Source organism: Myotis nattereri (genome assembly GCF_964212035.1).
Source record: "Myotis nattereri genome assembly, chromosome: 11".
NCBI lineage: Eukaryota > Metazoa > Chordata > Mammalia > Chiroptera > Vespertilionidae > Myotis > Myotis nattereri.
The window spans coordinates 24,907,126-24,932,542 of record NC_138086.1 but is presented as its reverse complement, the minus strand read 5'-3'; the positions used below and the strand labels follow the sequence as shown (position 1 = coordinate 24,932,542).

The 25,417-nt window shown below is 41.0% G+C and overlaps 1 protein-coding gene across 2 annotated transcripts in view; it reads right to left on the bottom strand.

The window, feature by feature from the left end:
* The window catches only part of EXOC4 (exocyst complex component 4), a 750,050-nt gene that overhangs the window by 508,378 nt on the left and 216,255 nt on the right, over window positions 1–25,417 (bottom strand). For both annotated transcript variants that reach the window (XM_081102441.1, XM_081102440.1), the window contains exons 8-9: window positions 23,432–23,577; window positions 18,192–18,280 (exon numbers count right to left, since the gene is read on the bottom strand). In XM_081102441.1, coding sequence (XP_080958567.1) covers window positions 18,192–18,280; window positions 23,432–23,577 — 235 coding nt within the window. The remainder of the gene's footprint in view (window positions 1–18,191; window positions 18,281–23,431; window positions 23,578–25,417) is intronic.

The window sequence follows — 25,417 nt, the reverse complement described above, 5'->3', positions numbered from 1 at the left end:
AGTTTTAATTTACAGCTTGTCAGTTTACGATACCATTTGCTGCCATGGTGGCGCGCAAAGGAAAACAGATAGTCTTAATTAGAAGTACTTTGCATTAACCCTGTGATTAGCAATAAGGCAACAATTGGTAAATTTTTAGCTTCAGAGTAGGGCTTATTTAGAATTACTCTCTGCTGTTTGATAATGTCATAAAACTATCAGAAGATGCTGGAACTGCTTAGATGCCTAATGAGTATTTTTAGTAAGCACTATTTTTAACATATAAGCAAATACATGTGCGGCTTTCCAGCTGACTTGTAAAACAGTTACACCTATCTTCCCTATAAAACAGTTACAATTTTCCCTAAAAAAATTTCATGGAGGTAGATATTAAAAAGTTATTCCAAAAGAGAGACACAGAATAACAGGTTGTGACTAATTATGACAAGAGAAAAAGATTTGAGGTTAATTCTAACTTGAATATAGAACACTCAAACCTAGTCATAACCTTCTACATCTATAAGAGGCTACATTAAAATGCACAAGCCACCACAATGAGATGGTACACTCATTAGAATATCTGAAATTAAAAAGACTAAAAATACCAAGTGTTGGCATACACTGCTGGTGAAAATATAAAATGATACTCTCATGCCAGAAAACTATCGGTTTCTTAAAATTAAATATACACCAATCATTTGGCCCAGCGATACCACTGCAAGGTATTCCCAAGGGAAGTGAAATTTCATATGTCCCATGCAAAACTTCTACATGCATGTTTACAGCAGCATTACTCACAATAACCAAACATGGGAAACAATCCAAACATGCACCACCAGTGGAAGAATATAGGATGTGGTATCTCCCTATCTATTGTGGCACATGCATACAGCAGCTCACTACTCAGCAATAAAAAGACACAAACTACTGATGTACACAGCGAATTGGATGAATGTCAAAATCATTGTTGAATGAAAGAAGCCAGTCGCAAACTGTATACTGTACGATTTCACTTATATAAAATTTAGAAATTGCACACTAATCGATTGTGACATAAATAATTTCAGTAACTATACAGGGCTGGGAATGGAGGAAGAAACAGGGCACCACAAAAGAACCAAGGAAACCTGGGAGATGAAAATGTTCTGTATCTTGACAGGTGTACTCATCTATCAAAACGCATCATCAAACTGTTCATTTTAACTGAATGTGGCTCACTGTATGTAAACTATATTGATAAAATAGAAAAATGCACAAGCCACTTCAAATGCTAGTTATTTTGCAAACCTTATGTAATAAAATTCTATTATATCAATTAGTCTACTTTATCAATTATCAGTTGTGTAACTTCAGTCAAATTACATAATTTCTATGAGCCTTGCTTTTCTTAGTCATAAAAAATTAGAAAAGAAGTACCTGACAAAATGATTGTAAGATTCAAGTGATAATTATGTATGTACTCAAAAAAAAAAATGCTATCTCAATAACTTCCCCTCTTCCTTCAAAAAAAAATATAGTTCCCCTTATCTCCCTTCTTAATATAATTTATGACATTCATATATTTCCTCAAGTATTAGTATATTGGAAAAAGCTCTAAATTTGGAGAGAAAACCCTAAGCTTCTGTCTAGCTCAGTGGTTGGCAAACTCATTAGTCAACAGAGCCAAATATCAACAGTACAACGATTGAAATTTCTTTTGAGAGCCAAATTTTTTAAACTTAAACTATATAGGTAGGTACATTGTTATTAACTTAATTAGGGTACTCCTAAGGCTTAGGAAGAGCCACACTCAAGGGGCCAAAGAGCTGCATGTAGCTCCGTGCCGCAGTTTGCCGACCACGGGTCTAGCTCACTTTTTTTTTTTTTTTTTTTTTAACATGTAACATTGACCTTCTTTTCGTTTGTAAAAAGCATGACTATTTATTGCAGGAATGGGGAACATCAGACTCAAGGGCCGTATATGGCCTGCAAAATCATTTGGTCTGGCACTGCCAAGACATCAGAGGTGAGTTAATTAAATGTTTCACCAAAAATAGCAGGCTAATTTTTAAGTTGATAATTATGTATGGACCATGAATGATGCAGCAAATATCCAAGTGTTCCTTGGCAGAAAAATAGTCCCCTATCCCTGATTTATTGGGTGGTGATATACAGTAGACAGGCTGCAACAGTAGATGGGTTGGGAGACAGTATCAGAAGGATCTGGTGATAGAGTAATTGTGCAAAGCAAAAGTGGGAGACAAGGAAGACTTCCAGGTTTAGCAGTTGGTAAGTCAACAATGTCATTTAGTGCCCTTTAACACAGTCATTTAACACAGTACACTGAAAGAAGAGCAGGTTTGGGGGTAGGGAGAAGGCAAGATATGAGTGTGATTTAGACTTGTTCGGTGTTGGTGCCTAAGACCCAGCCAAGAGAGATCACAAAATCTGTACTGCTTGCCTCAGAGGGTCACTGATGACAATACCTTTTATTACATACTAGAGGCCCGGTGCACGAAATTCATGCACAGAGCGGGGAAGTGGTGTGTGTCCCTCAGCCCAGCCTGCACCCTCTCCAATTTGGGATCCTTTGAGGGATGTCCGACTGCCCGTTTAGGCCCAATCGGGTGAGATCGGGCCTAAACGGGCAGTCGGACATTCCTCTCAAAATCCAGGACTGCTGGCTCCCAACCGCTCACCTGCCTGCCTGCCTGCCTAATTGCCCCTAAGCGTTTCTGCCTGCAACCTGATCACACCCTAACCACTACCCTGCCAGTCTGATCGATGCCTAACTACTCCCCTGCCAGCCGGATGGCCCCTAACTGCCCTCCCCTGTCAGCCTGGTCACCTCTAACTGCCCTCCCCTGCAGGCCTGGTTGCCCCCAACTGCCCTCCTCTGCTGGCCGGGTCACCCCTAACTTCCCTCCCTTGCAGGCCTGGTCGCCCCCAACTGCCTGCCCCTGCAGGCCTGGTCGTCCCCAACTGCCCTCCCCTACAGGACTGGTCACCCCCAACTGTCCTCCTCTGCTGGCCTGGTCACCCCTAACTTCCCTCTCTTGCAGGCCTGGTCGCCCCCACTGACCTCCCCTGCAGGCCTGGTCACCCTCAACTGTCCTCCCCTGCAGGCCTGATTGCACCCAACTGCCCTCCCCTGCAGGCCTGATCACCCCAAACTGCCCTCCCCTGCAGGCCTGGACCCTCCCAACTGTCCTCCCCTGCTGGCCATCTTTGACTACATGGGGGCGGCCATCTTGTGTGTTTGGAGTTGTGGTCAATTTGCATATTGCCTCTTTATTATATAAGACAGAAATTATTAACATTTTAAAAACTGTTATTTAAAATTCACAGAAACACAGAAAGCCTCCTGGATCTCTAGTCTCTCTCAAAGCACCTCCCAGCCTCCCACATGGTGACAGAGAACTAACTGGAAGGACACTGAGTAACTGTAAGATTGACAACTGGACTACATGTGGGGTAGGAGGGAAAAGGTGGTTCTGGCCTTGCGCACTGTAAGAGAACTAGTCTGGCAACTTCTAGCCAAAGTCTGAGGGAATATCTGAACGTCTCAAAGGAAAAATCATAAAGTATTCAGATTGGGTTTCCTGTTGATATGTAACAAATTAACACAAATGTGGCATCTTAAAACAACACAAAGGTATTTACCTCACAAATACTGTGGGTCAGAAGTACAGGCATGGGTTAGCAGGGTATTGTACTTAGGGTCTCACTAGCCTGAGATCAAAGTGTCAGCCAAGGGCCTCTTCCTAGTTCGCTCAGGTTCTCGGCAGAATTCCTTCCCTGTGGTTGTAAGACTGAGGCCCTGGCTTTCCTGCTGGCCATTTAATAGGGGCCACTCTGATCTCCTAGAAACCACTCTCAGTCCTTGCCACATGGCCCACTCTTCTCACAAGAACTGCTTCTTCGAGACTAGCATCTGCTACTGCCTGGTCTCACTTGATTAAGTCAGGCCCACCAACGATAATCTCCCTTTTAATTAAGTCAAAGACAAATCATTAGGGACTTTAATCACATCTGCAAACTCCCATCATGGTTTCCAGATCATGTAAGCTAATCCTGAGAGTGATAGATAGTACATCATATTAACAGATCTGGCCCACACACCAAGGGAGGAATTATAAAGGTCATGGATCATTTGGGTCATTTAATAGTTCTGCCTCACACTAGTGGGAATAAAAATGATATCATTCAAAACAGAAAGTCACTGACCAAAAAATATCAAAGAGGGAAGAAAGGAGATATCTTTATATTCCACCTTGGAAGTGCTAACATATTAGTGGGTGATTTCTAGCAAGGAAGGCTACCCCAGAACTCTGGGTAAACTGAACATACACATCAGGACATCCTAGGAAGAACAGAAGGTCATTCACCATGGAAAGCTGCACTGTGTAAACCAGTCGACTGGGATATAGCCTTCAACTAAATAATCATACCCAGGACTCCTGCAGACTGAAGGGAGAGGCAGAGGCAGAAGAAGGGAAAGCTTAGAGAGTTTTGTTTTGTTTTTAATAAGGCAGACTGCACATCCACCAGAATAATGAAAACTTAGGCTGATAAAAATCATGTTATTGAGACTATAGAACAACTCTCATGAAATTTCTCATTAATTCTGTAAGTTTAAAGTGCCTGTTAGTACCTTCTAAAGCTAAACACATGCTTCTCGTGAGCCAGCAATTCCACTCTGAGGTTTATCCCAAGAGCAGTGAGTGCATGTGTACAAAATTGTTCACAGCACATTAATTTATAATAGCCCCAAAGTGGAAATAATAAATTTCTATTAGCAGGGAAGGAATAAGTTGCCAATGATCATACAATGGAATACTACATAGCAATAAAAACAACCTGATACATAAAAAAAATGAAGGAATATCACAGATATCATGAATCTCACAGATATGTTCAGCAAAAGAACTAGATACATACACATTGTATAATTCTATTTATGTAGAGTTAAAGAACAGACAAAACTATTAATAGTGATAGCATTGGAAATCACAATAGTGGCTACATTGGTGTGGGGGATGGAAGTGAGTGGACAGTGACATGAAAAACCTGCAGGTTGCTGGTTACATAGGTTAACAGACAGGCAAAAATTCAGCTGTACATTTAAGAGTATTTTACACACTTACTGTCGGTATATTCCACATCAATATAAAGTGAAATAAAAAAATAAGGGAGTAGAAAAAGGGGAGAAGAAAGGGAAAGGATTCAGTTCGGAGGGAACTAAAAGTTCATGTGTTAGAGACAATTTCTGTTTACACAATGCATATTACATAAATTTCAAATCTCAAAGTGTAAAATGAAATAATTATGTCTAACAACTAAACAAACACCACCTAAAATTGAGTTAATTATTCCCCTTGGGCATTATAGTGTAATCAGTTAAATTATTTGTGGAGTAAAATTCTGAGTTAGTGACATTGAAGATCAAAACAATTTGAAGAGAAATGGCCATGTTCATTCCGGCCCTAAATATTCATCTCTAGTGTGGATATAGGTGGAAAGTGCAGATCACTGGAGAGCCCCGCAGTGCTGCCCACTTGGTTAGAGAGACCTGTGAATCCCACCCAGACCATCACAAAGAATGCCACTCACTTAACATCTCGAGATTGGGAGGATCACTCAGGTAAACCTTCTCTCAATATCTAACTGAAGGACTTCTGTTAAAGAAGAAAACAGGTCAAAAAAGAGTTTCTAAAGACCATTCTAGGAGAGTCTACTTGAACTTATTTGTCCATTAGCATATTTATTTATTCACTGATTTACAAAAATGTACTGAGGGTCTCCGATGTGTGGAGAATGCTGCTCGGTGCTGCAAGGTCTCAGATAAATTAGCATCAGTTCACATTTACTCAGTACTCACTAGGTGCCAGGCACAGCTCTAAACATGTTACACGTTTTCACTCATTTCTTCCTCACTAGGGTCCTAGAAAGTAAAACTCATGCACAAAGGAGGTGCCCAAATTCATGCAGGTAGTAAGCCTGACGGCAGAGACCACACTCTGAACCTCTAACTAGTTCTCAGGCTCAAATAGGACAAGATAGTGACCAAATAACTGAGACTCAAGAAGCTAGAGCTCTGGACTGAATCAGAGTCACAGAAATCATGTAACTTCTCTTCATAACAGAAAACTGGTTGAGTGGCTCGCATGAAATCAAAGAGCAAACTATTAAGATGGATGGCAACTTGATTTTAATAATAATAAAAATACTGAATACATCTCGGAATAAAAATGGAAGAATTCATATTCTTCAGAGAATAAAATAAGGGACTAAAACCAATAAAGCAACCAAAGTCTAGAAAAGAGAAGGCAGTATTTGCAATTTTTAGCTAGAAGGAGGGAAGAAAACAGTAACTCCAACACTCTGGACTTAGGAAGGGAAATAGTGACAGGTAATCAAGAACTGCTAAACAGGAGGGAGTTGACAGTAGATTAGATTAGGTAGATTACATACAGTTATATTAGATTGGAAAGACCTAAACAAAACTAAAAATATCTACCCAAGTCACCACATTGGAAAAGTGGGAATCAGCCAAATCCCCGTCTCTAGCTCAAACTCCGCACAGAATGAGTCACCATGTCCAACTGATTCTACCAGTTAGCTTTTGGGTTTATTCCCACCTCTCCATTCTCACGGCTACTACCTTTCTAAAAGGCTGGTAAAATCTTCTATAAGCTCTCACCTGAAAAAACACCACCACTTGCCTCCTTGACTGCAACCTCACTGTCCTCAATACATCCTCACAGTCACCAGAATATTTTAAAGTGCAGACCTGATTATGTCACTCTCCTGCTTTACTCTTACAGACTCCATCTTACCCACAGGACCAAAACCATGCCTTCTTGCTGTTGTACCAGGTCCTTTGAGATCTGCCCACCTGTCTCCCTTGTCTAGGTCCAATCCTCCCCGTACACTCTGTGCTTCAACCACAACAAAACACCTACAATTCCACGATGCTCTCACCCATCTGTATGTGTTGTTTTACAACCTCTCCCACTTTGCAGTGACTGCCCTTGCCCTGCTCAGTCTGGTTATCTCATCTTTCCAAGTTCAGTATAAAGATTCCGCCTTTGAAACACCTTCAACGTTATGCCTTCCCCGGGGAACGTTAAGTACTTTCTCCTCCATTCTCCCCAAAGTACTCATAACATTCATTAAAACTATCTGTTGGCAAGTCTTGTCTTCCTTGCTCCTAGAACTCTCCCATAGTCAGCGTCCCAGAAGCAGGATCTAGAATATAACTGGCCTAAAAATGTTGACTGTATGTTGTCACCTACAACATCTCAATGGATACTCCCAACAGCCCTAAGAAATAGGCAGGATAAGTGTTGCTAACTTAATTATACAAATGAGTGACTTGAGGATCAGAAAGGTAAAGTGACTTGCCTAGTAAAAGCAGGATATGTAATAGGTTGTCCTTCCACTAAACTATGATGCTTCCCCAAGCGACTCAAAGCACAAATAGCCGCACCAATATTCCACATATGAACATCACTAACCAAGTGAACAGAGATATGTAAATTAGTTAACTGGGGCTGAAATCAGACATTAATGTACAAATAAGCAGTGACTTCTTTGAGCTAAGTGGGCATGAATATGCAAATGAACTGGCTGCAATTCAGCAGATGTCATCACAGTTCTAGGAATGAACATCCTATATTTTGACTATTACAATACAGGGTGGGACAAAGTGGGTTTGCAGTTGTTCACATGGAAAATAATACAATAGTTAATAATAAAAGAATAAACTCTGTTTTGTGTACTCACAACTGTAAAGCTACTTTTGGCATATGCTGTATTCACGTAGCAGTCATACCTACTATCATATATTACTGTAATGTGGGCTTTCCAAGTTTAAAATTGTTTTGAAGCCAAAAGTAACCTGGTGTATATTTTCACCCACACCAAAACTCGAAGCGGGAAATAGATGTGAGCTCACAGAACTCTGCAACCTTCATACAGAACCAGCTGCCACTCTCAGTTCAAGGTGAACAAGCTACCCTGGTGTTAGATTAGGCTGATCCTCCTGACCCAGCCCGTGAAGATCTTCAGCCCGATCTACCATAGGCAGTGTGATACATTACACCACAGTAACTGCATTTAAAGCAAAGTTGTTTTTCCGAGGGGACTTTTAATAATACAGTGGCATGGCTACACCACTTGACCACCATTCAGAAAATCCAGTGTGTGATTACACTTAGCTTTTGCTCAAGTATAATAATGACTTTTCTTTTTCTATCACACTAGTACACCAGAGGTTCCTACCAATTCTTAATCTCTTATTGTTATAATGATAATGGCCAAAGTCATTCACAGCAGCTTTAGTGTTCTTTCTATCCTGAAAGTAAGATTGTAATCAGTGGAGATCTAGAAACATAAAGTGACTCAATTATTAGAAAATATTATAACCGGTTCATGTTATGAAACGAGAAAAGCTAGCCTCATTTTCATACGTTTACCCCTGCCATGCCCACCCCTGCTTCATCCTTTATAAGCAGCTTGAAACTTAAGTACTTATGAACTCCTCCCTGCCTTTCCCAGCTCTTGTATACACATCTCGGTTACACATATACAACTCCAGCACAATGCGGACCACTGTGCTGTGATCACTTGTTTGCATGTTGAATTAATTAGGATATCTAAAAGTAAGGCTAAAAGGAACAGAGAACCAAAATACTAGTGACTTGAGACAGTTTATTCCTCTCTCATGGAGAAGTCTGGGATGGGACAGTGGCTCTGTTCATCAGAGGTGTGACAGACACCCCACATATGAGAAGCCCAGGCTCTTTCTATCTCCTTGCTCTGCCACCACAGGGTGCCATCTCACCTGCATGGTCTGGGATGGCGCATCACCACATTCCATCATACTGTGTGTGTGAACATCCTCATCCTTGCACTGGGTGGGGAAGGAAAGAGAGCCTATCCCTTCCCTTTAAATATAAGTTGCAGTGAATGTGAAGTTGCACACATCAAATTCACTCACTTCCTACTGGTAAGAATTAAATTACATGCATGGGTGGCTGCCAGGAAAGCTTAGAAATGTTTACATTTTGGGTGTCCATGTGTCTGGCTGAAAATCAGAGCCTCTATTAATGCACAGGAAGGGAAAACAAATGTGGGGGACAAGTGCCAGTTTCTGGGACACAGTCATGTTCCCTTTCTCCATTTCGGCCTTCAAAGGGTTCTGTTAGTTATTGTATCCTAAAGGCCTGGTGAAATAATCATCAGAGATCTGAATAGATTCAATAAATAAACAGAAAGCCCTAGAAAACCTAGGTGAGGCGACAATAGTCTAATAACTGCTGGCTTCCCTTAATGCTAGGTTCTGACACCCTGAGGGAAGACGAGGGAGAGGAAGAAAAAGGCAAGTGGGGAGGGAGCCCCCCTGTCCTGAAGCTGTCTTCTCATGAAGGACCTTAGGCACAGTGCTAGTTACATCAACAATCTGAGGCACAGGAGGGGTTCCAGTGGAACAGGGCAGGCCAAACAACCAATCACGTGTCACAGAAAACTCCAAATGTGGTTTAGACTTCTACATGGAAATATTACACTACAGGTATGGTTTTATGTTTAAAGACTTAACATTTTTTAAAGTTGATTATATTTCTATTTTTTTGTTATCAAATGTATATGAGTGTATATGATATTTGCACAGTTTTAAAAATAATAAAACAAAAAAACAGTATTTCCACCACTTAGCGTAACAAAACAGTACCATAATCCTCAAAGCCCCTGTGCTCCTCTCTCTGTCTATCCTCCTCCATTCTCTCCAGGTGTGATCTCCCACCTGAGATTCATATTTATGCTCCCACCTTGCCTTCTTCACACTCCGAACACATGAGGATGTACATGACTAAAAAAGACAACTATTCAGTTGTTTCTGGCCTGCATACAGATGAAGTTAGACTATACATGTGCCTTTGAGATTCAACCAAGGGAAGGCTTAGTATAGTTCATTTATTTTCATTGCTCCATAGCATTCCACTGTATGGCTATACCACAATTTACAAATCCATTCTCCTCTTGACCTAGGTATTTGAGTTGTTTCCAGGTTTTTGTTATTCTGCTATGAAGAACACTTGTCAATAGGTTTTGCCTTTCAATTTAAGTTCTCAACCCATCAAAAATTTATTTTCCTAAATGACATAAGGTTCAAAGTCAATGTATTGTTTTGTTTATGAAGAATCAATGGTCTCAGCACCCATTAATGACTACTCTATCATATCCCTACAAAAGTGCAATGTCATCTCTGTCCCACATCTGAGTATTTGGTTTTATAATGGTGCCTCAGGTGCCCCACAGAAGAAGGGAAAAGGGAACGATGAAGTGGGCATTTAAGCAGCTGGGTCTCAGGGCCCACAACCCCACTTAGATCAACCATCTCCAGTTTAATCCGTTTTCTATACTGAACTGTGAAATAAGACTTAAACTGAAGACAGGATCTATGACTGAAAAGTGAGTTTGCAAGCTCTAGGTTTGAGTTCTAAAGCACTCTCTACCATTAAAACCTACTGTTTCACTTTCTAGACATCATATTACATACATGTTTACATCAATTTATTCTGAATTTTGATAACATCACTTCAGATAAGATCATTTCTATTAGTAAATGTAACATTACTTTCTGAAACGTGTCTTACTGAAACAATGATAAACTTATGTAGCATCCTCATCAGTTTTTAATGTCTCTCACTATAAACCATAAGGGTTTGTTGTCCTATTTTCTTAAAAAGCTCAATAATAATTAGTTACATCCTATCAAGTACTCAAACTGCCAAAAATTTAATTTCTCATGATCCAAAAGACTAAAAAATGAGCAAAACTGTTTTTTTCTTTCTCATTACGATATTAATGTGAACCAAATAACGAAAAATAACAAAGAATCTTTTAGAATTTTCTGTTATATTTTGTTAGAAGTTTTTGCTGTTATTTTTTCATACTTTGGTGTGTGTTTTTTCCAAAATAACTATTACTTGAATTATAAAGAAAAATGCATATGTACAATTTTTAAAACTCAAATATGTATCTTATTTTAAAGCATTCCTTCTTTCTGTTTGAATGAATGACAATTAGTAGAACAAAATTTTTATTCAAAAAAAGAATAAGATTATTTGTCATCAGCTAGTTCTGCTCACTAACCAAGGTTATTTCTCAAAGTGAGGTTCCTCTCAGGCCTCGCCGAGGCTCTGCAGCAGCTCTTCACTCTCGGGATCCACTGTCCCCTGACCTCGGGCTCCCCCACCTGCTTCAGCTACCATGGCTGCAGAGGGTGTTGAATGAGCTGGGTTATGCAGAAAAATAAATCCACTTTATGTAAATTAAATCCACAAAGAACTTTTTAAAGTAAAACATTTACATTGCATAGAGTAAGGCTACGAGATGGTACACTCAATAACAATCTTGGCATAACAATATTCTTATTTTCTAAACAGTTTGAAACAATGCACTGGTCTGTGCATAACATGAGGAGAGTATATTTAATACTACTACTTAGGAACAGATAAAGAAGTTGGCATTTATAAAAACTGCACTATAATTTCATTATAGGACAAATCTTACATATAAGATCAGTCTTTTTAAAAGTAAGGATATAAATATACAAGAGGAAGAAGAATTAATTTTACACACTATTTTAGAACCTACAACAGAAGAGATAATTATGAAAGATGAAGGTTATTTTGAAATATTTATATGCAACTTTCAGAAGAAAAAGAGCATGCATTTTTTCATGTCCCTTGCATATTGTTATTAACAAGTCATCAAGCAAAATTGAAAAGACTACAAAGAATTTTCTAATCAAATTTCAGGACATAAAGCTTTACAAGCACTTCTAATATTTAAGGCTGTGGAACAAATATGTGGTATGAGTATAAAATTGCTGTACCTAATTTCAGCCAAAGTGTCCCTGAAAATGTGTGCGCAATTTAAATCTTGCTTTAAATGCTCCATTATAGAGCAGCTTGCTATTTAAGAGACTCCTATTATATATCCTTCTGTAAAAAGAAAAATCAATTCATAGTTAACCTATTTCAGGAGTGGGAACTTTTTTTTCTGCCAAGGGCCATGTGGATATTTATAACACCATTTGAGGGCCAGAAATTACCCTGCTATATTTGGTCAAACATTTAGTTAATTCACTCCTCATGCCTTGGCAGGGCCAGACCAAATGATTTCCAGCACCTTGTATGGCCCACAGACTGGACGTTCCCCATCCCTATCTTTTTTTTTTATATATAATTTATTTTTTAACTTTATTCATTATATTAGTTGGTGTGACATTGATCAAGATGAACATATAGGTTTCATGTATGGATTTCTGTATATTGCACCCACCCCTGCCTTAAAGCAAGGTACTTCCAAACAGATTAATTACATACAAAATCATGAAGTATTCACAACCCCAGTCACCAAAAACCCATTAGAGAGAAAAACTCCAAAAATACAGGTCAGGTCAGTATCAGAGCCCAGGTTTCCCAGATGTCAGTGCTTCCATCTTTATACGTAAAGCAAACCACTTAGAGAAGTCAATTCTCAAGTGGGTGGAGCTTTACAGGCTGATTTAATGTCAAAGCTACAGAAATGCCACTCATTAAACTAATGGGAATGAAAGTGGCATCTAACGCTAATATTATTAAGTGCAAATAGAAGCACTAAGTAGCCCCAAGACAGAAAAGAAACTAATAAAAACTGAGTATATACTTCTACTTGGATCAATGACAAGTAATGTTCTCTACCCATCCGGGAGTTTTATTATCTTTAAACATGTGTGAAGACAAATCACAGGACTCCTATTCTGTTTATCAATGCTCCCACTAGGGCTTCTCAAATAAGTAGGCTTGTTCCTACAAATAACACATTTGGAGATATTGAGGCTAGAGGCCGCCTTCATGGTATATTTCTTATAGTCTCTTCCAGCCAGGCACTGTCCTCGGCACTGGAATGCACTAATGAATAAAGCTTGCATTCTGGGTATGCTGAGGCAAGTGTAGAAATTTAACAAGACATGTATTTATGGAGTATTACAGAAAAATAAAAAAAAAACATGCAGTAAAGAATGGTCTGATGGGGGTGGGGGCAGGATGCTGGAAGAGGCCAGGGAGAATAGTGAAATGTGGGCAGGAGACCCAGAGCTGGAGGTCATCTGCACCCAGGCACTAAGCTGAGCATGGTTCCGGCTGAGATCACCTGCGGAGAGTCTATGGAGTGAGCACAGGGAAGATCTCGAGACCAAACCTTGAGACACTTCAGAGAGCGCTTGAGAAGACTCGGAGAACATCAGGGGAAGATAAAAACAATAGCTGCTGACAGATCAAGTGAGATGAACACAGAAAAGCAAGCACTGACCCGGCCAAGATGGAGGCCACGGGTGGCCTTGAGGAAACCCAACTCAGTGCAGCAGTGAGACTGGGCACAGTTCTAGTTCCACAATGATACATTGTTAAAGCACCATTTTAATTTAAATCTATCACAGCTATTCTAATTGTTCCAGGGTTTGAATATCTAATTTTATAGTCACAATATCCCCCTATGTGATCAGAACTAATAACAGCTCTATTTTTTATTATTATTTTGTTGTTGCCAATCCTCACCAGGGGATATTTTTCCCATTGGTTTTTAGAGAAAGTGGAAGGAAGGGATGGAGCGAGGGAGAAACGGAGGGAGAAGCAGAGGAGGAGGAGGGGGAAGGGGGGAGAGAGAGAGAGAGATCCATGTGTCATCGATTGGTTGCCTCCTACATGCCCAGGACAGGGCCGGAAATGAACCTGCAAGCCAAGTGCATGCCCTTGACCAGGAATCTAACCCAGACCCTTCAGTGTGGGCCAACACTCTGATCACCTAGCCCCACGAGCCAGGCGTCAGCTCTATTTCTGAAATGAGAAAGCAGAGGCACCGTGGGGCTAAACAGTCTAAAAGCTTACTTTGGACATGAGCGGCAATATTTTGTTATTTTTTTGAGATAATCTGTCCATCAGTTATCTTATCCTCCCGGTGAATCACACATTAAACCTGAAAAGCTACACTCAAGCTAAATGTTCATTAAAACTAATACCAACACGGCTGTCTAAGCACTACAATGAAGCAGTGAGAGGCTCCAAACAACAGGAAGTCTATGATTAACGTAGACACAGACTCACAAGTTAGATGTCCACCTGTTATCACACACGCTTTGAAATAGCATCCCCACCTCCTCAGCCCAATTGCCAAGGGCAGACTATAGAACGAACCATCTGTACTCTAACAGAGCCAATTGAGATGGGCTGATGATACCAAAGAAATCTCATCTTTTTCCATTCTTTTTCCCCCCTGTGTGCTGCTGAATAACATTTTTAATTGCATGATAAATTGAAAATGTTGGCAGGAACTTAACTTCTGTAAAATTGGAGCTATTTTTAATGTTACTTTGATGGTCTTTTCTGGTGGATTTTTTTACTGCTTTGCCTGCAACAGAAGGAAATTTGACCCGATGAACCAAACCTCTAGGAGGCAAAGCCTGCAGCTCCACGGCGTTGAGAAGAGACAAAGATCGTCTGCCTCCCTCCAATGATCTGACTGAACAGTTCCATTATCCCTTCTTGAGGACAAGCTGAAAGGCAGATCTCACGGTGGTCCAAGGACCAGAGTAATAGAATAACTGAAAGGATGGCCGTTTTTAATGGAAAATAGGTGTGATTTTCCTACTGAAATGTGAAAAGCATTCAGTAGAGAAACTTTTGTTCCTGAATGAAATGCCACCAAACCTTACAAAACCTGGTCAGCTGATCTATTCTCGCACCAGGCAGGTGATGTGTCAGCTCAGCAAAATTGCTTTTTAATGATTATGTTGAGCTTGATATGTTTGCTAACTACTATCTCGCCTTGTAACCAGAGATAAATCCTCCTATTTTGCTGAACACTGGAAAGTACAATGGACTATTGCTTGGAAGTTCCATACTTCAATTAAGTTTTGAAAGATGGGAAAGTTCCTAGTTAGATTATAGTGACTCTTCAATTAACCATCCTTACATAATAAAATTCCTCTGTAACGTAGTTGGATTTTTAAATGTTTTTCAATTACACACAGCGGTGTTGTCCTAGGCCAGACTCAAGGGCAACATTTCTATTTAGTAAAGGTGCGTACAACCTCAGAGAACAAAAATCTACACATAGCCTCTACATCTCCTTTGGGCATCTTCCTACCTCTCAAAGGTAAGCTCTTTATCCTGCTTCAGACCTCAGCTTCCTCTTTCCTCCGGTCACTGAGTCAGCCAGTATTTACTGAACATTTACTACGCCGGGCACTGTACTAAGAACAGGAAATAAAATAGTATTTCCCCCGTGGAGCTTATAGTTTTGTGGCAGACTCCAACGAGTGAGCATTAATCCACATCATAGTGTGGAAAGTGCTCAGAAAGAGAACATTAAGGATGTGAGCACACACCAGGGCCCACAACTTCAGTGTGTGTGTGTGCGTGCGCGCACACGCAAGTGAATGCTCATGTGTGCTTGCACATGTATGTGCACACACATGTATCCATGTGCATATGTGTCTGTCTGTGTTAGATTAGGGAGAGGAGAGCTCTTCAGTATAAGTTACAATTAAATTTAAGTTGGAAAGCTGAGAATTTACCAAGACAAAGAGACAAACAGAATGCATATGAAAACTCTGAAGAGACAGTACTAGCAATTACAATAATACTTGAGGAGAAAGAGGCAGGCATAGCATTTACTATAAAATTACATTTTGTTAACACTATTCACATCTTAACTTACCTAACTTTCACAACAACCTCGTGGATAAGTACTATTATTTCTATGCCCATTTAGAGATAAGAAAACGAAGCTAGTAAATGGGAAGCTAAATTTGAAAAGTGGGCAATCTGGATCCAGACCCTCTAGACTTCACGATCTCTTATTCTCTCAGGAGACCAGGGAGGTGGGGGGACACAACTGCAAATCATCCCCCACGGCGAGGGCCCAGAGTGCTTACTATTCTTACCCACTATCTAACAAAAAAAAGAAAGAATCCAGTGTCAGTGGTTTATCCTTGTCGACTAGTTGTGCCTGAGTTGAGTGACAGGCTGCACTGCTGGCCCGTAACCACCTGGGGGTCTAAGTGTTGAATGCAGGGCTCTGGTGGAGCAGAAGGTGATGGCAGGGAGGCTGTGCGTACACGGGAAGGGGGTGGGGGGGTTCGGCATTTTCTAATTTTCTACTCAATTAAGCTATGAATCTAAAATTGCTCTGAAATATTAAACTTACTAAAGAATAAAAATGAATTATCAGGATTCATGCGAAAAAAGAAAGATTTTGTTTGTCACCACTGAAGGAATTTTATGTACTAAAAGCCAGGGGGCAAGAAATTATGCAGGTAAATTTGAACTATTTCTTAAGCCAATTCTAAAATTAAAATTAGGACACTGTGAGTATGGAAGACACCTCTAGCCTTAGATAATCAGTTACACCCTCCCCAAGCGGCAGTTAAGTCCGACCAGTCCTACAAAAATGTGCGTTGTGTTTCTATCAGTCCCTCCCAAACAATCGTTGCAGTCCACCCTAAGCTCCCAAGGAGGTGGCCGCCAGCCACAGCCTGGGACACAATCCTCCTTCGCTCTCTGTCCCATCAGAGGGGTCTTTCCTTCCTGTGCTCCAATGCTAACTCTCCATGCTCCTGTGATTGGAGACTCCGAGATGCAACCTCATGTTTTCCAGCACATACAGCAACACTTTCATATTAAATAAAATGCTGGCAGGCTAATCTCCTTTTCCTTATGTCCTCAAACATATTTCTAGGCTTTGAGCTCTGGAATTACTACTCTGATGTAACTATGGGAGAGCACAGCAGGATCGCTAGAAAAATGCAGACATTTATATTAATAACAAAGGTAAACATAGGAGTATCGAGGCGAGAGTCTTTAAATCCAGAAAGACTGGCTGTTTACATCATAACATTTTGATGTAGAGCAGTGGTTCTCAACCTTCCTAATGCTGCGACCCTTCAATACAGTTCCTCATGTTGTGGTGATCCCCAACCATAAAATTATTTTCTTTGCTACTTCATAACTGTAATTTTGCTACTGTTATGAATCGTAATGTAAATATCTGATATGCAGGATGTATTTTCATTGTTACAAATTGAACATAATTAAAGCATAGTGATTAATCACAAAAACAATATGTAATTATATGTGTTTTCTGATGGTCTTAGGCAACCCTGTGAAAGGGTCGTTCGACCCCCAAAGGGGTCGCGACCCACAGGTTGAGAACCGCTGATGTAGAGCTATGGTGAGTCTTAAAAACTAAATATTTAATTGTCCAGGCTGGTCACCTCAAAATATCCCAAGTGCCTCCAATGCATTGAAACTGAAAGTCGTCTTATCCATCCATCATAGGAAAGCCCACAGTTCTAAGATACCTCAAATAATCATTTGCTTCCTCATCTCCTCTAGTAATCATATGCATACCATCTACTCAGTTGGTAACATTCACTTTCTGATATTGTTATTGACATGCATGCCTTGGTTTCAGAACTGGATCCCAAGTCATTATCTTTTCTTTCCTTGCACTTGACCTCTATCCCTTCCGAAGCCTAGAATGTGCTGCACGTGGCAGGCCCTCACAGATCTTTCTGGAATGATTACATTTACCATGATTAGGTCCTTTTTGTCAAAGAAGGAAATGCTGTTGGTCTGATTTGTTATTTACTTAAATTACTTATTTTTTTCTTCAGATCATCCCTGTTTAGTAGTCACATCTGGGTATCAAATAACCTGTGTATCAAAGTTATGTTATTTGGAACATACTATTTAAAGGCATCCTTCATCCCTTTAAATAATGACAGAAGCCAAATTTGCCTTTTTCCAAATCTCAGATACTCCTGACATATTCCAGGAGGGACTGAGAACATTAAGCAATGGTGGGAGCCACGGACTGACATTTCCCTGGACTGTGACCGGACTCACATCTGCCATCTTTAAGCAGAAGAGACTAATGGTGTCTCTTTTTGCTTTGAGCTCCCATTTGAATGCTGGCAGGTGTGTAAGTCCTGTGGCCACAGTGATAGCTTTAGCCGCTTGTTCACAGATACTAGGAAATGATAGAAGAAGCAGGTTATCAAGTCTTTAAACCCTTGCCCCTTGAAAGAATCCTGTGAATTCAAACCTGAACTTCGCACGGTGCACACTCCAGGTCTTCCTCCAGAAAACTAATTTTTCCCCCAAAATTTGATCACCCACCTTGGAGTTCTCCACTCCGACTGTAGAGCTCCCGTCTCTGCTCTCGCAAGTAGGCGCTCATGCTGATGGCGTGGGAGGACGATTCAAACCTGCACGAAACGCAGGGAAACAATGGTCAGGTGGTAACCAAACAGGCGATGCGGGCTACAGATTCCAAAGTACTCTCCTCTAGTCTGTGATGCCCCCAGTGGGCCACACCAGGACACTCTGGCTACGCCACAACAGGCCAGGCGTGGGCTGGCACAGACCTGGATTTATGAACGAGCTCCTGGCTAACGCTCCTCCACAATGGCATTGGGATCTTGTGCCCACTTTCCACTTCAGATGGCACAACTCTGATCAACTTTCTTTGGTCTCCAGATCCTCTGCCAGGATCCCAACACACACAGCAAAGAGTAGCTCATAAGGTCATTCTAACTTTGCCTATCCAGCTCACAAGCTATCGGCAGCTGCCAGCTGTCACACAGAAGTCCTGGATGCTCAGAGCAGACATCGTGCCATTCTAAGTCCCCCGTTAGAGGATTAGACAATGGGCATGCTAGGAATGCTGCTGATTCAGACATGGGGAACCTTTTTCTGCAAGGGCCGTTTCGACATTTATAACATCATTTGTGGGCCATACGAAATGATGGCCTTAAAAATTAGCCTGCTATATTTGGTCAAACATTTAATTAACTCACCCCTAATGCCTTGGCAGGGACAGACCAAATGATTTCACGGGATTTATACGGCCCGTGGGCCAGATGTTCACCACCCTTGAACTACACCAAAGGAGCGAGGCAGCTAAATCCTCACACACAATACAGCTTCGAAAGGACTGCCAGGCTCTGACCCGCACCTGCCACATGAAATGCTCTGGAACATACCAAGCTCCAGACGTGTGTTTGCCCACACTCACTTGGAACTGTTTCAGAGGAGAAGGCTCATGATAGAGAACATAGATCTAAAATAATAAATAGCAAAAACAAAAAACAAACAAAAAAACCCCACACAAATGAAAATCACTATCTTAAGAGAAACTTGCAGGTAAGGAAGAAACAGTTAAAATTGTGACTCTATCAAACAGTAAATCTTCTGCTAAGTAGCTCCATTTCCAACCCAGTATCTTCAAAGTCAGAATACCAGGCTGACAGGAGACATCCGTGGAAGAACTGCTGCCATTGAGGCGTAAACAGCTCCACAATGGAAGAACAGCAGTTACAGAATAGGCTCCTGGCCACAAGGAGGGAGCGCCATCATTTCCTTAATTCTGCCTCCTTTATCCATCCTCTGACAAGGACTAGGCGCACTAAGCTGAATGTCAGTCTGAGGGGGACACTTGGGCTGCTTGATCCTCTCTCTGCACCCTGCCAAGAACTAAGAGGACACTCACAGCCAGAAGGAAGGCCCAGTGTGCAGTAAAGTACCACCTGCCAGTCAAGTAGAAAAAGGAAGCCGCTGGCCTCCGAAAAGCATGCTGACAGCTATTGATCAGAAATGACAAGGGAAAGAAATAAACGCTTGAGCAAAGAATGGAGAGGCCCACATTATACAATAAGAGAGAACTTAAACACACTTAATTAACCTTGGCTCGGGGCAATTAGAGGGAGCAATAAAGTCCTTCACAGATGTGATAAAAACAGGTTACAGCTCACCAAAATCCTCATCCTCATGACCTGATGTATTCCTTGGGAATGCTTTTATGTTTGCAACAAGTCACAGATTGGTACAATTTTACAGTAAAAGGGGATCTAGAGATGACCTAGTCTCACCTTATTTTGCAGCACAGGCACGAGGCCCTCAAGCAGGGAGATCTGCTCCGGACCACAGGGCCCACTGAACGTGGAACCCAGACTAAGAAAGGCAGATCTGAGATAATGGCCTATGCGGGCGAGGAGTTTTTATTTCTATGCAATAATAATAAATATGCGACAAATATTCATAGTCATTTATTCATTTCCAACATTTTATGTTTTCCAGGACCACAATTTCAGGATTGGCTAAATGTTTAAAAATGGCTGTGTGGTCTCAGGGGTGACAGTTGAGAGCATGAAATCTAAAAACCCTGAAACCTGATTTCAGCACAACACCTACATTTAGGTGGCGGGTTGAGCTGGGAGAGGGAGACAGGAGAGGAGGAGGAGCCTAACAGGCAGCATCTGAGGCAGTCTCAGTGTCCCTAGCCACTACCTTTTCCTTCCACCGCCTTTCTTGCTTGCTGGCGCAGCTCCAGTTCTACTGGGGTTCTGCTACCTGCCTCCTCTCTTCTCAGCAGTTCTCTTTCCTGTGCTCAGGAAAAGTGGCTCCCTCTGTAGCTTGAGACCTGTCCCAGAGTGAACCTAACTGGTTTAAGGTGACCACCCAGTCTACTTGCCCTTGCCAGGGACTACTTCAGGAATGGACAGAGACCCAGTCCTTGTCTCCTGAGGAAAACATGCAGAGGGGATCTGTCGCTGGCAGGAAAAATTAATGAATGTATAAGCAATAATTTAAATTAATTTTAAAAGCATTTGAAGAGGCAGGTCCACTTGGGAAGACAGTTTGGCCGTGTCTTAAAGTTAAACGTGGTCTACCATATGCTCCTGGGTATTTACCCAAATGAGCTGAACACTCATACAGGACACAAAAACCTGCACATGAGTGCTTATATTAGCTTTATGGAAGCAACCAAGGCACCTTTCAATAGTTGAATGGGAAAATGGTGGTACATCCACACAATGGAATTATTCAGCGATACAGAGAGATCTACTGAGCTACAAAAGACATGAAAGGACCTTAAATGCATATTGCTAAGTGGAAAAGAAGCCTGAAAAGGCTACATATTATATGACTATAACTATGAAAGGCATTCTGGAAAAGACAAAGGTAGAGACAATAAAAGGTTCAGGGAGCAGGAAAAAAGGAGTAGGAATAAACAAGTGGAAAATGGGGGGTGTTTAGGGCAGTGAAACTATTTTGTATGAGACTGTAATGGTGATCTATAGCAGGATACATTTCTTAAAACCCATAAAACTGTAGAAAACAAAATGTGAACCCTAATGAAAACAGTGGACTTCAGCTAATAATTATATAAATACTAGAGGCCCGATACACGAAGATTTGTACAAGAATGGGCCTTCCTTACCCTGGCTGCCGGCACCACCTTCGCTCTAGCCCGAAGCCGCCTTTCTGCCTTCGTTCTGGCACCTTGCCGCCTTCCCACACTGCCCAGAGGCCTGGAGCAGCTGGGGCAATGCAGAATGCCTGTGCCATCACCATGGCACCTGCATATGCAAATTAACCCAACAAAGATAGCATGTTAATTTGCATACTCACTCCTGACTGGATGGTGGGCATTGTGAAGGTATGGTCAATTTGCATCTATCTCTTTTATTAGTGTAAATTGGTTCATCAAGTATAACAAATTACCAGATTCATGCAAGATGTTGACAGAGGAGGTTACAGGAGAGGGGAAGATAAGGGAACTCAGTGCACTGGCTGCTCCATTTTTCTAAAAACCTAAAATTGCCATAAACAATAAAGACTACTAATTAAAAACAGATTTATAGGCAGAACACAGCCTACTTCCTGGCATCACCATTCTTACTGGAGTGGAAATAAAGGCAGAGAAATGGGAAGGGCCACAGTCCTTGATGACACTGTGCTGGTGAGGTAAGGAGTCCTCTACATTCATCCTTATTGTGTGAGATAATAACTGCCCCTGCTTTAATCTACTCATGGCTCATGTGGGGTTCTACATCACCTGCAGATGAAAACAGTTTTTCTGATACTGCATCTAACCTCTGAATAAACTGTAAAAAGAAAAAAAAAAGAAATGCACTCAATAAACAGAATGGATTTTATTCCACTGTGAAAAGAGTAAATCTCCTCTCCTCTAGACACAAGATAAATGAAGTGCTGAAACTTTCCTTAATGATTAAGAACTCTATAGTCCACGATTTAAAAAACAACAACAAAAAAGCCCTGGCCCAGTTGGAGGGTCATCCCGCCGTGCACTGAAGGGTTGCTGGTTCCATTCAGGTCAGACCACATGCCTAGGTTGCAGATTCAGTTCCCAGGAGGGTGGTAAGGGAGGCAATCAGGTGACGTCTCTCTCTCTCTCTTTTTCTCTCTCTCTCCCCCCCCATCTATCTCTCTCTCTCTCTCTCTCTCTCTCTCTCTCTCTCTCTCATACACACTTTCTCCTTTCCAATCTCTCTAAAATTCATTGGAAACATATCCTCAGGTGAGGACTAAAAAAGAGAAAAGAACCTGCCCCCCTAAAAAAACAAATCTCAAAAGTGAATCAGTAAAAAATACTGGAGCTTCCAGTATTCCAAACACTGCGCTAATACATACTTCTGTAGCCATTTTACATGCTTAGATTTATAGAAACAACTTCTTAAATATCTATTAACTCTTCAAAAGGACACATAGGTCTACCAAGATTTAAATACTCCTTCTAGCACTTGCTAGCTGGGTAAACTTACATAAGTTACCTAACCTCTCTTGTGCTTCAGTTTGTTGTTGTTCTTGCTGTTTTTACATGTAAAATCGGATTAAAGATTGAATCCACACCTGTAAGGTCATAGTGAGTAAATAAGATAATCCATGAAAAGGGCTTCATGCCTCGGCTAGCACTCAGTAATGACTCAGTAAATGTTAGCCAGTACTCTAGCTGCTGAAGTTTGATGTAACCTGAATTATGCTTGAGACTGTTTGGAGTAACTTATCTGCCAGAGTATCTGGCAATAGTAAGCACTCAATCAATGGTAGCTACTATTGCTGTCATTATCAATGTTAATAATAATATAACTGTTAGCTGTTGCTAAGATAGTAATTAGAAGGAAAAAAATCCAGATTGTACCTTTATGAAATCAAACAAAACCCAATACTACTTAGTTAGACAGACTTACACAACTTTGTTAACAAAGGTTGCTTCTTGGCACTTGGGTTTTTCAAAGGCTGAAATATTACATTTCATTTCATATAAATTCCTCAGAAACAACTGGAGAGTTTAATTTTCCTTCATTATATATAAAGCTCCCCAAAAATAAACTGCAGTTTTTTAAAAAATTCTAGATAGTCCAATAACCATATTCCAATATGACCACTTCCCCTTACAAAAAACTAAAGTATACAAAGTTAAATATACATTCACTTCCTATAAATTATTTCAAAACTTTAACTGAGTGAAGTAATGGCTATCAATTAAGTAGCAAGTCCTGCCTGGATCTAACATTTCCTAACACCTGCTATATGACCAACAGGGAGATACTTACTTGAAAAGAGAATTTTTCGGCCTTTGAGGTTTCTTCTTGGCAAAAAAGGCTGCGAACTCCCGTCCAGTGCTGGCGTAACTCAATTGAGTTGATGGTTCAGAGGCCGTACGAGTATTTTTCATGTCCAAGTACTCAGTCAACAGCATCTGTAGAATCAGATAAGCAATGTAATACACACATTTAGAGGTGCTATCAGAAAAAGCAATTTTAAAGCATAAGAACCTAATTCTAAATCCTCATCCTTGCCACGTAGAAGTATAGTAACCCAGCTATTCGTATTTCCAGTGGTGGATCTGAGGAAGTTATTCTACCCAGAAGCCATCTACTCTCTCTGTCTGCATAGAAAACTAGGGGGGAAAGTGTGTAGTGGGCATTTGAAAATAGGAGTAAAATAAGAGTTTATATCTCACTTATATGTGGAGTCTAATGAACAAAATAAACTAGAAAACAAAATAGATCCAGAGACATTGAAGCATGCAACAGACTGATGAATTGTAGATGGAAGGGGCAGGGGGCAGGGGGCAGGGGGCAGGGGGCAGGGGGCGGGGGGAGATTAACCAAAAGAACTTCTATGCATATATGCTTAACCTATGAACAGATAATCGAGCAGTGAGGGCCTGGGGAGGGGCCCGGAAGGGGGACAAAGGTGGGGGGAGGAAGGGGAACATTTGTAATATCTTCAACAATAAAAATATTTTTTTAAAAAAAGAGTTTATTTAAGCCAAACTGACATTTGCTGGGGAGCAAGATCTGAAATGCTCTAAGGGAACATTTTTATTAAGGGTCTACTATGGACCAGGCACTGTGTCGAGTTTATCCTTTAGTCATAATTTAATCATTGATTATTCCAAATTATAGCATCATCAGCAACAATGACACATTTACTGAGAGCTTACTATGCCGCAGGTAAGGAGCTCATCCATTTAGATGTTTTTCCTCGTTTTAGAAGAGCAAAATTGTATCACGTAAGTTCTCAGATTACGAGGAGAAAAGGAGGCTCAGCAGAGGCCCAGGCATGCGGCGTGCAGCTGGGGGCCTGGCTCTGGGTCCATGGTGCCGGCACGGAGGACAAGCCCTCTACCCAGCCTGCTCAGAGGTGCCACAGGCCATAGCAGGTGGAGGGTCCTGGCCGATGAGTAATTTCTAGGGCCACTACTCATCTTAAGAGCTTCAAAGCAGCAAATAAACAAAAAACAGCTTTTGATCAACTACTGTCAGTGGGTCCTCTTATAAAATGAATCCACTTTAGAGTCTCAGAGGTGGGGGCCTGGGCTAGAATCAACTGTTCCAGATTGTAAGACCACTGTTCTCAGAAGTCCCCACTATTGTGAAAGGAAACAGAATAACTACCCTGGACTAAGCACATCAACTCATTCCATAATCACCACATTTAAATCCTTCAGTACCCAAGTCCTATAGACATACAGGCAAGCAATTCTACCCAAGACTGAAGTAAAAACTTTTCAGAGACTCCGGCTACTGTGTAACTATTTATTCCTGCAGGCATATTTACATTCACTCACTCATTCATTCAGTGAAAGTCTGAGGACCATATTAAGCATTATCATAAAAAACATTTAGAAAGCACTCCATAAACATAATGCTGCCCCAAGTAAGTTTTAAAGCCATTATGTCTCTAATCGGAGAACACATCCACCACGAGTACTTATTAAATATTAGACACTTTAAAAACAGGATCCTTCGCCACCCTAAAACCTATGAGGTGGAGGAGTTACTACCTGCATTTTAGAGAGGAAGAAAGTGAGAATCAGTGGTATTTAGAAACTAGCCTACATGTCTGGGAGGGATAAGGTTATTGGGAAATCTCTGTACACTCCCCTCAATTTTGCTGTGAACCTTAAACTACTCTGAGAAACAGTCTGAAGGAGCAAATGAAACAAGCCTACGTCTTGTAAGTATAGCAAGCTGGTCTAGTTGGCTCCAGAGCCCGTGCTCTCTTCCCCATGACACGTTATTCTCACTAAA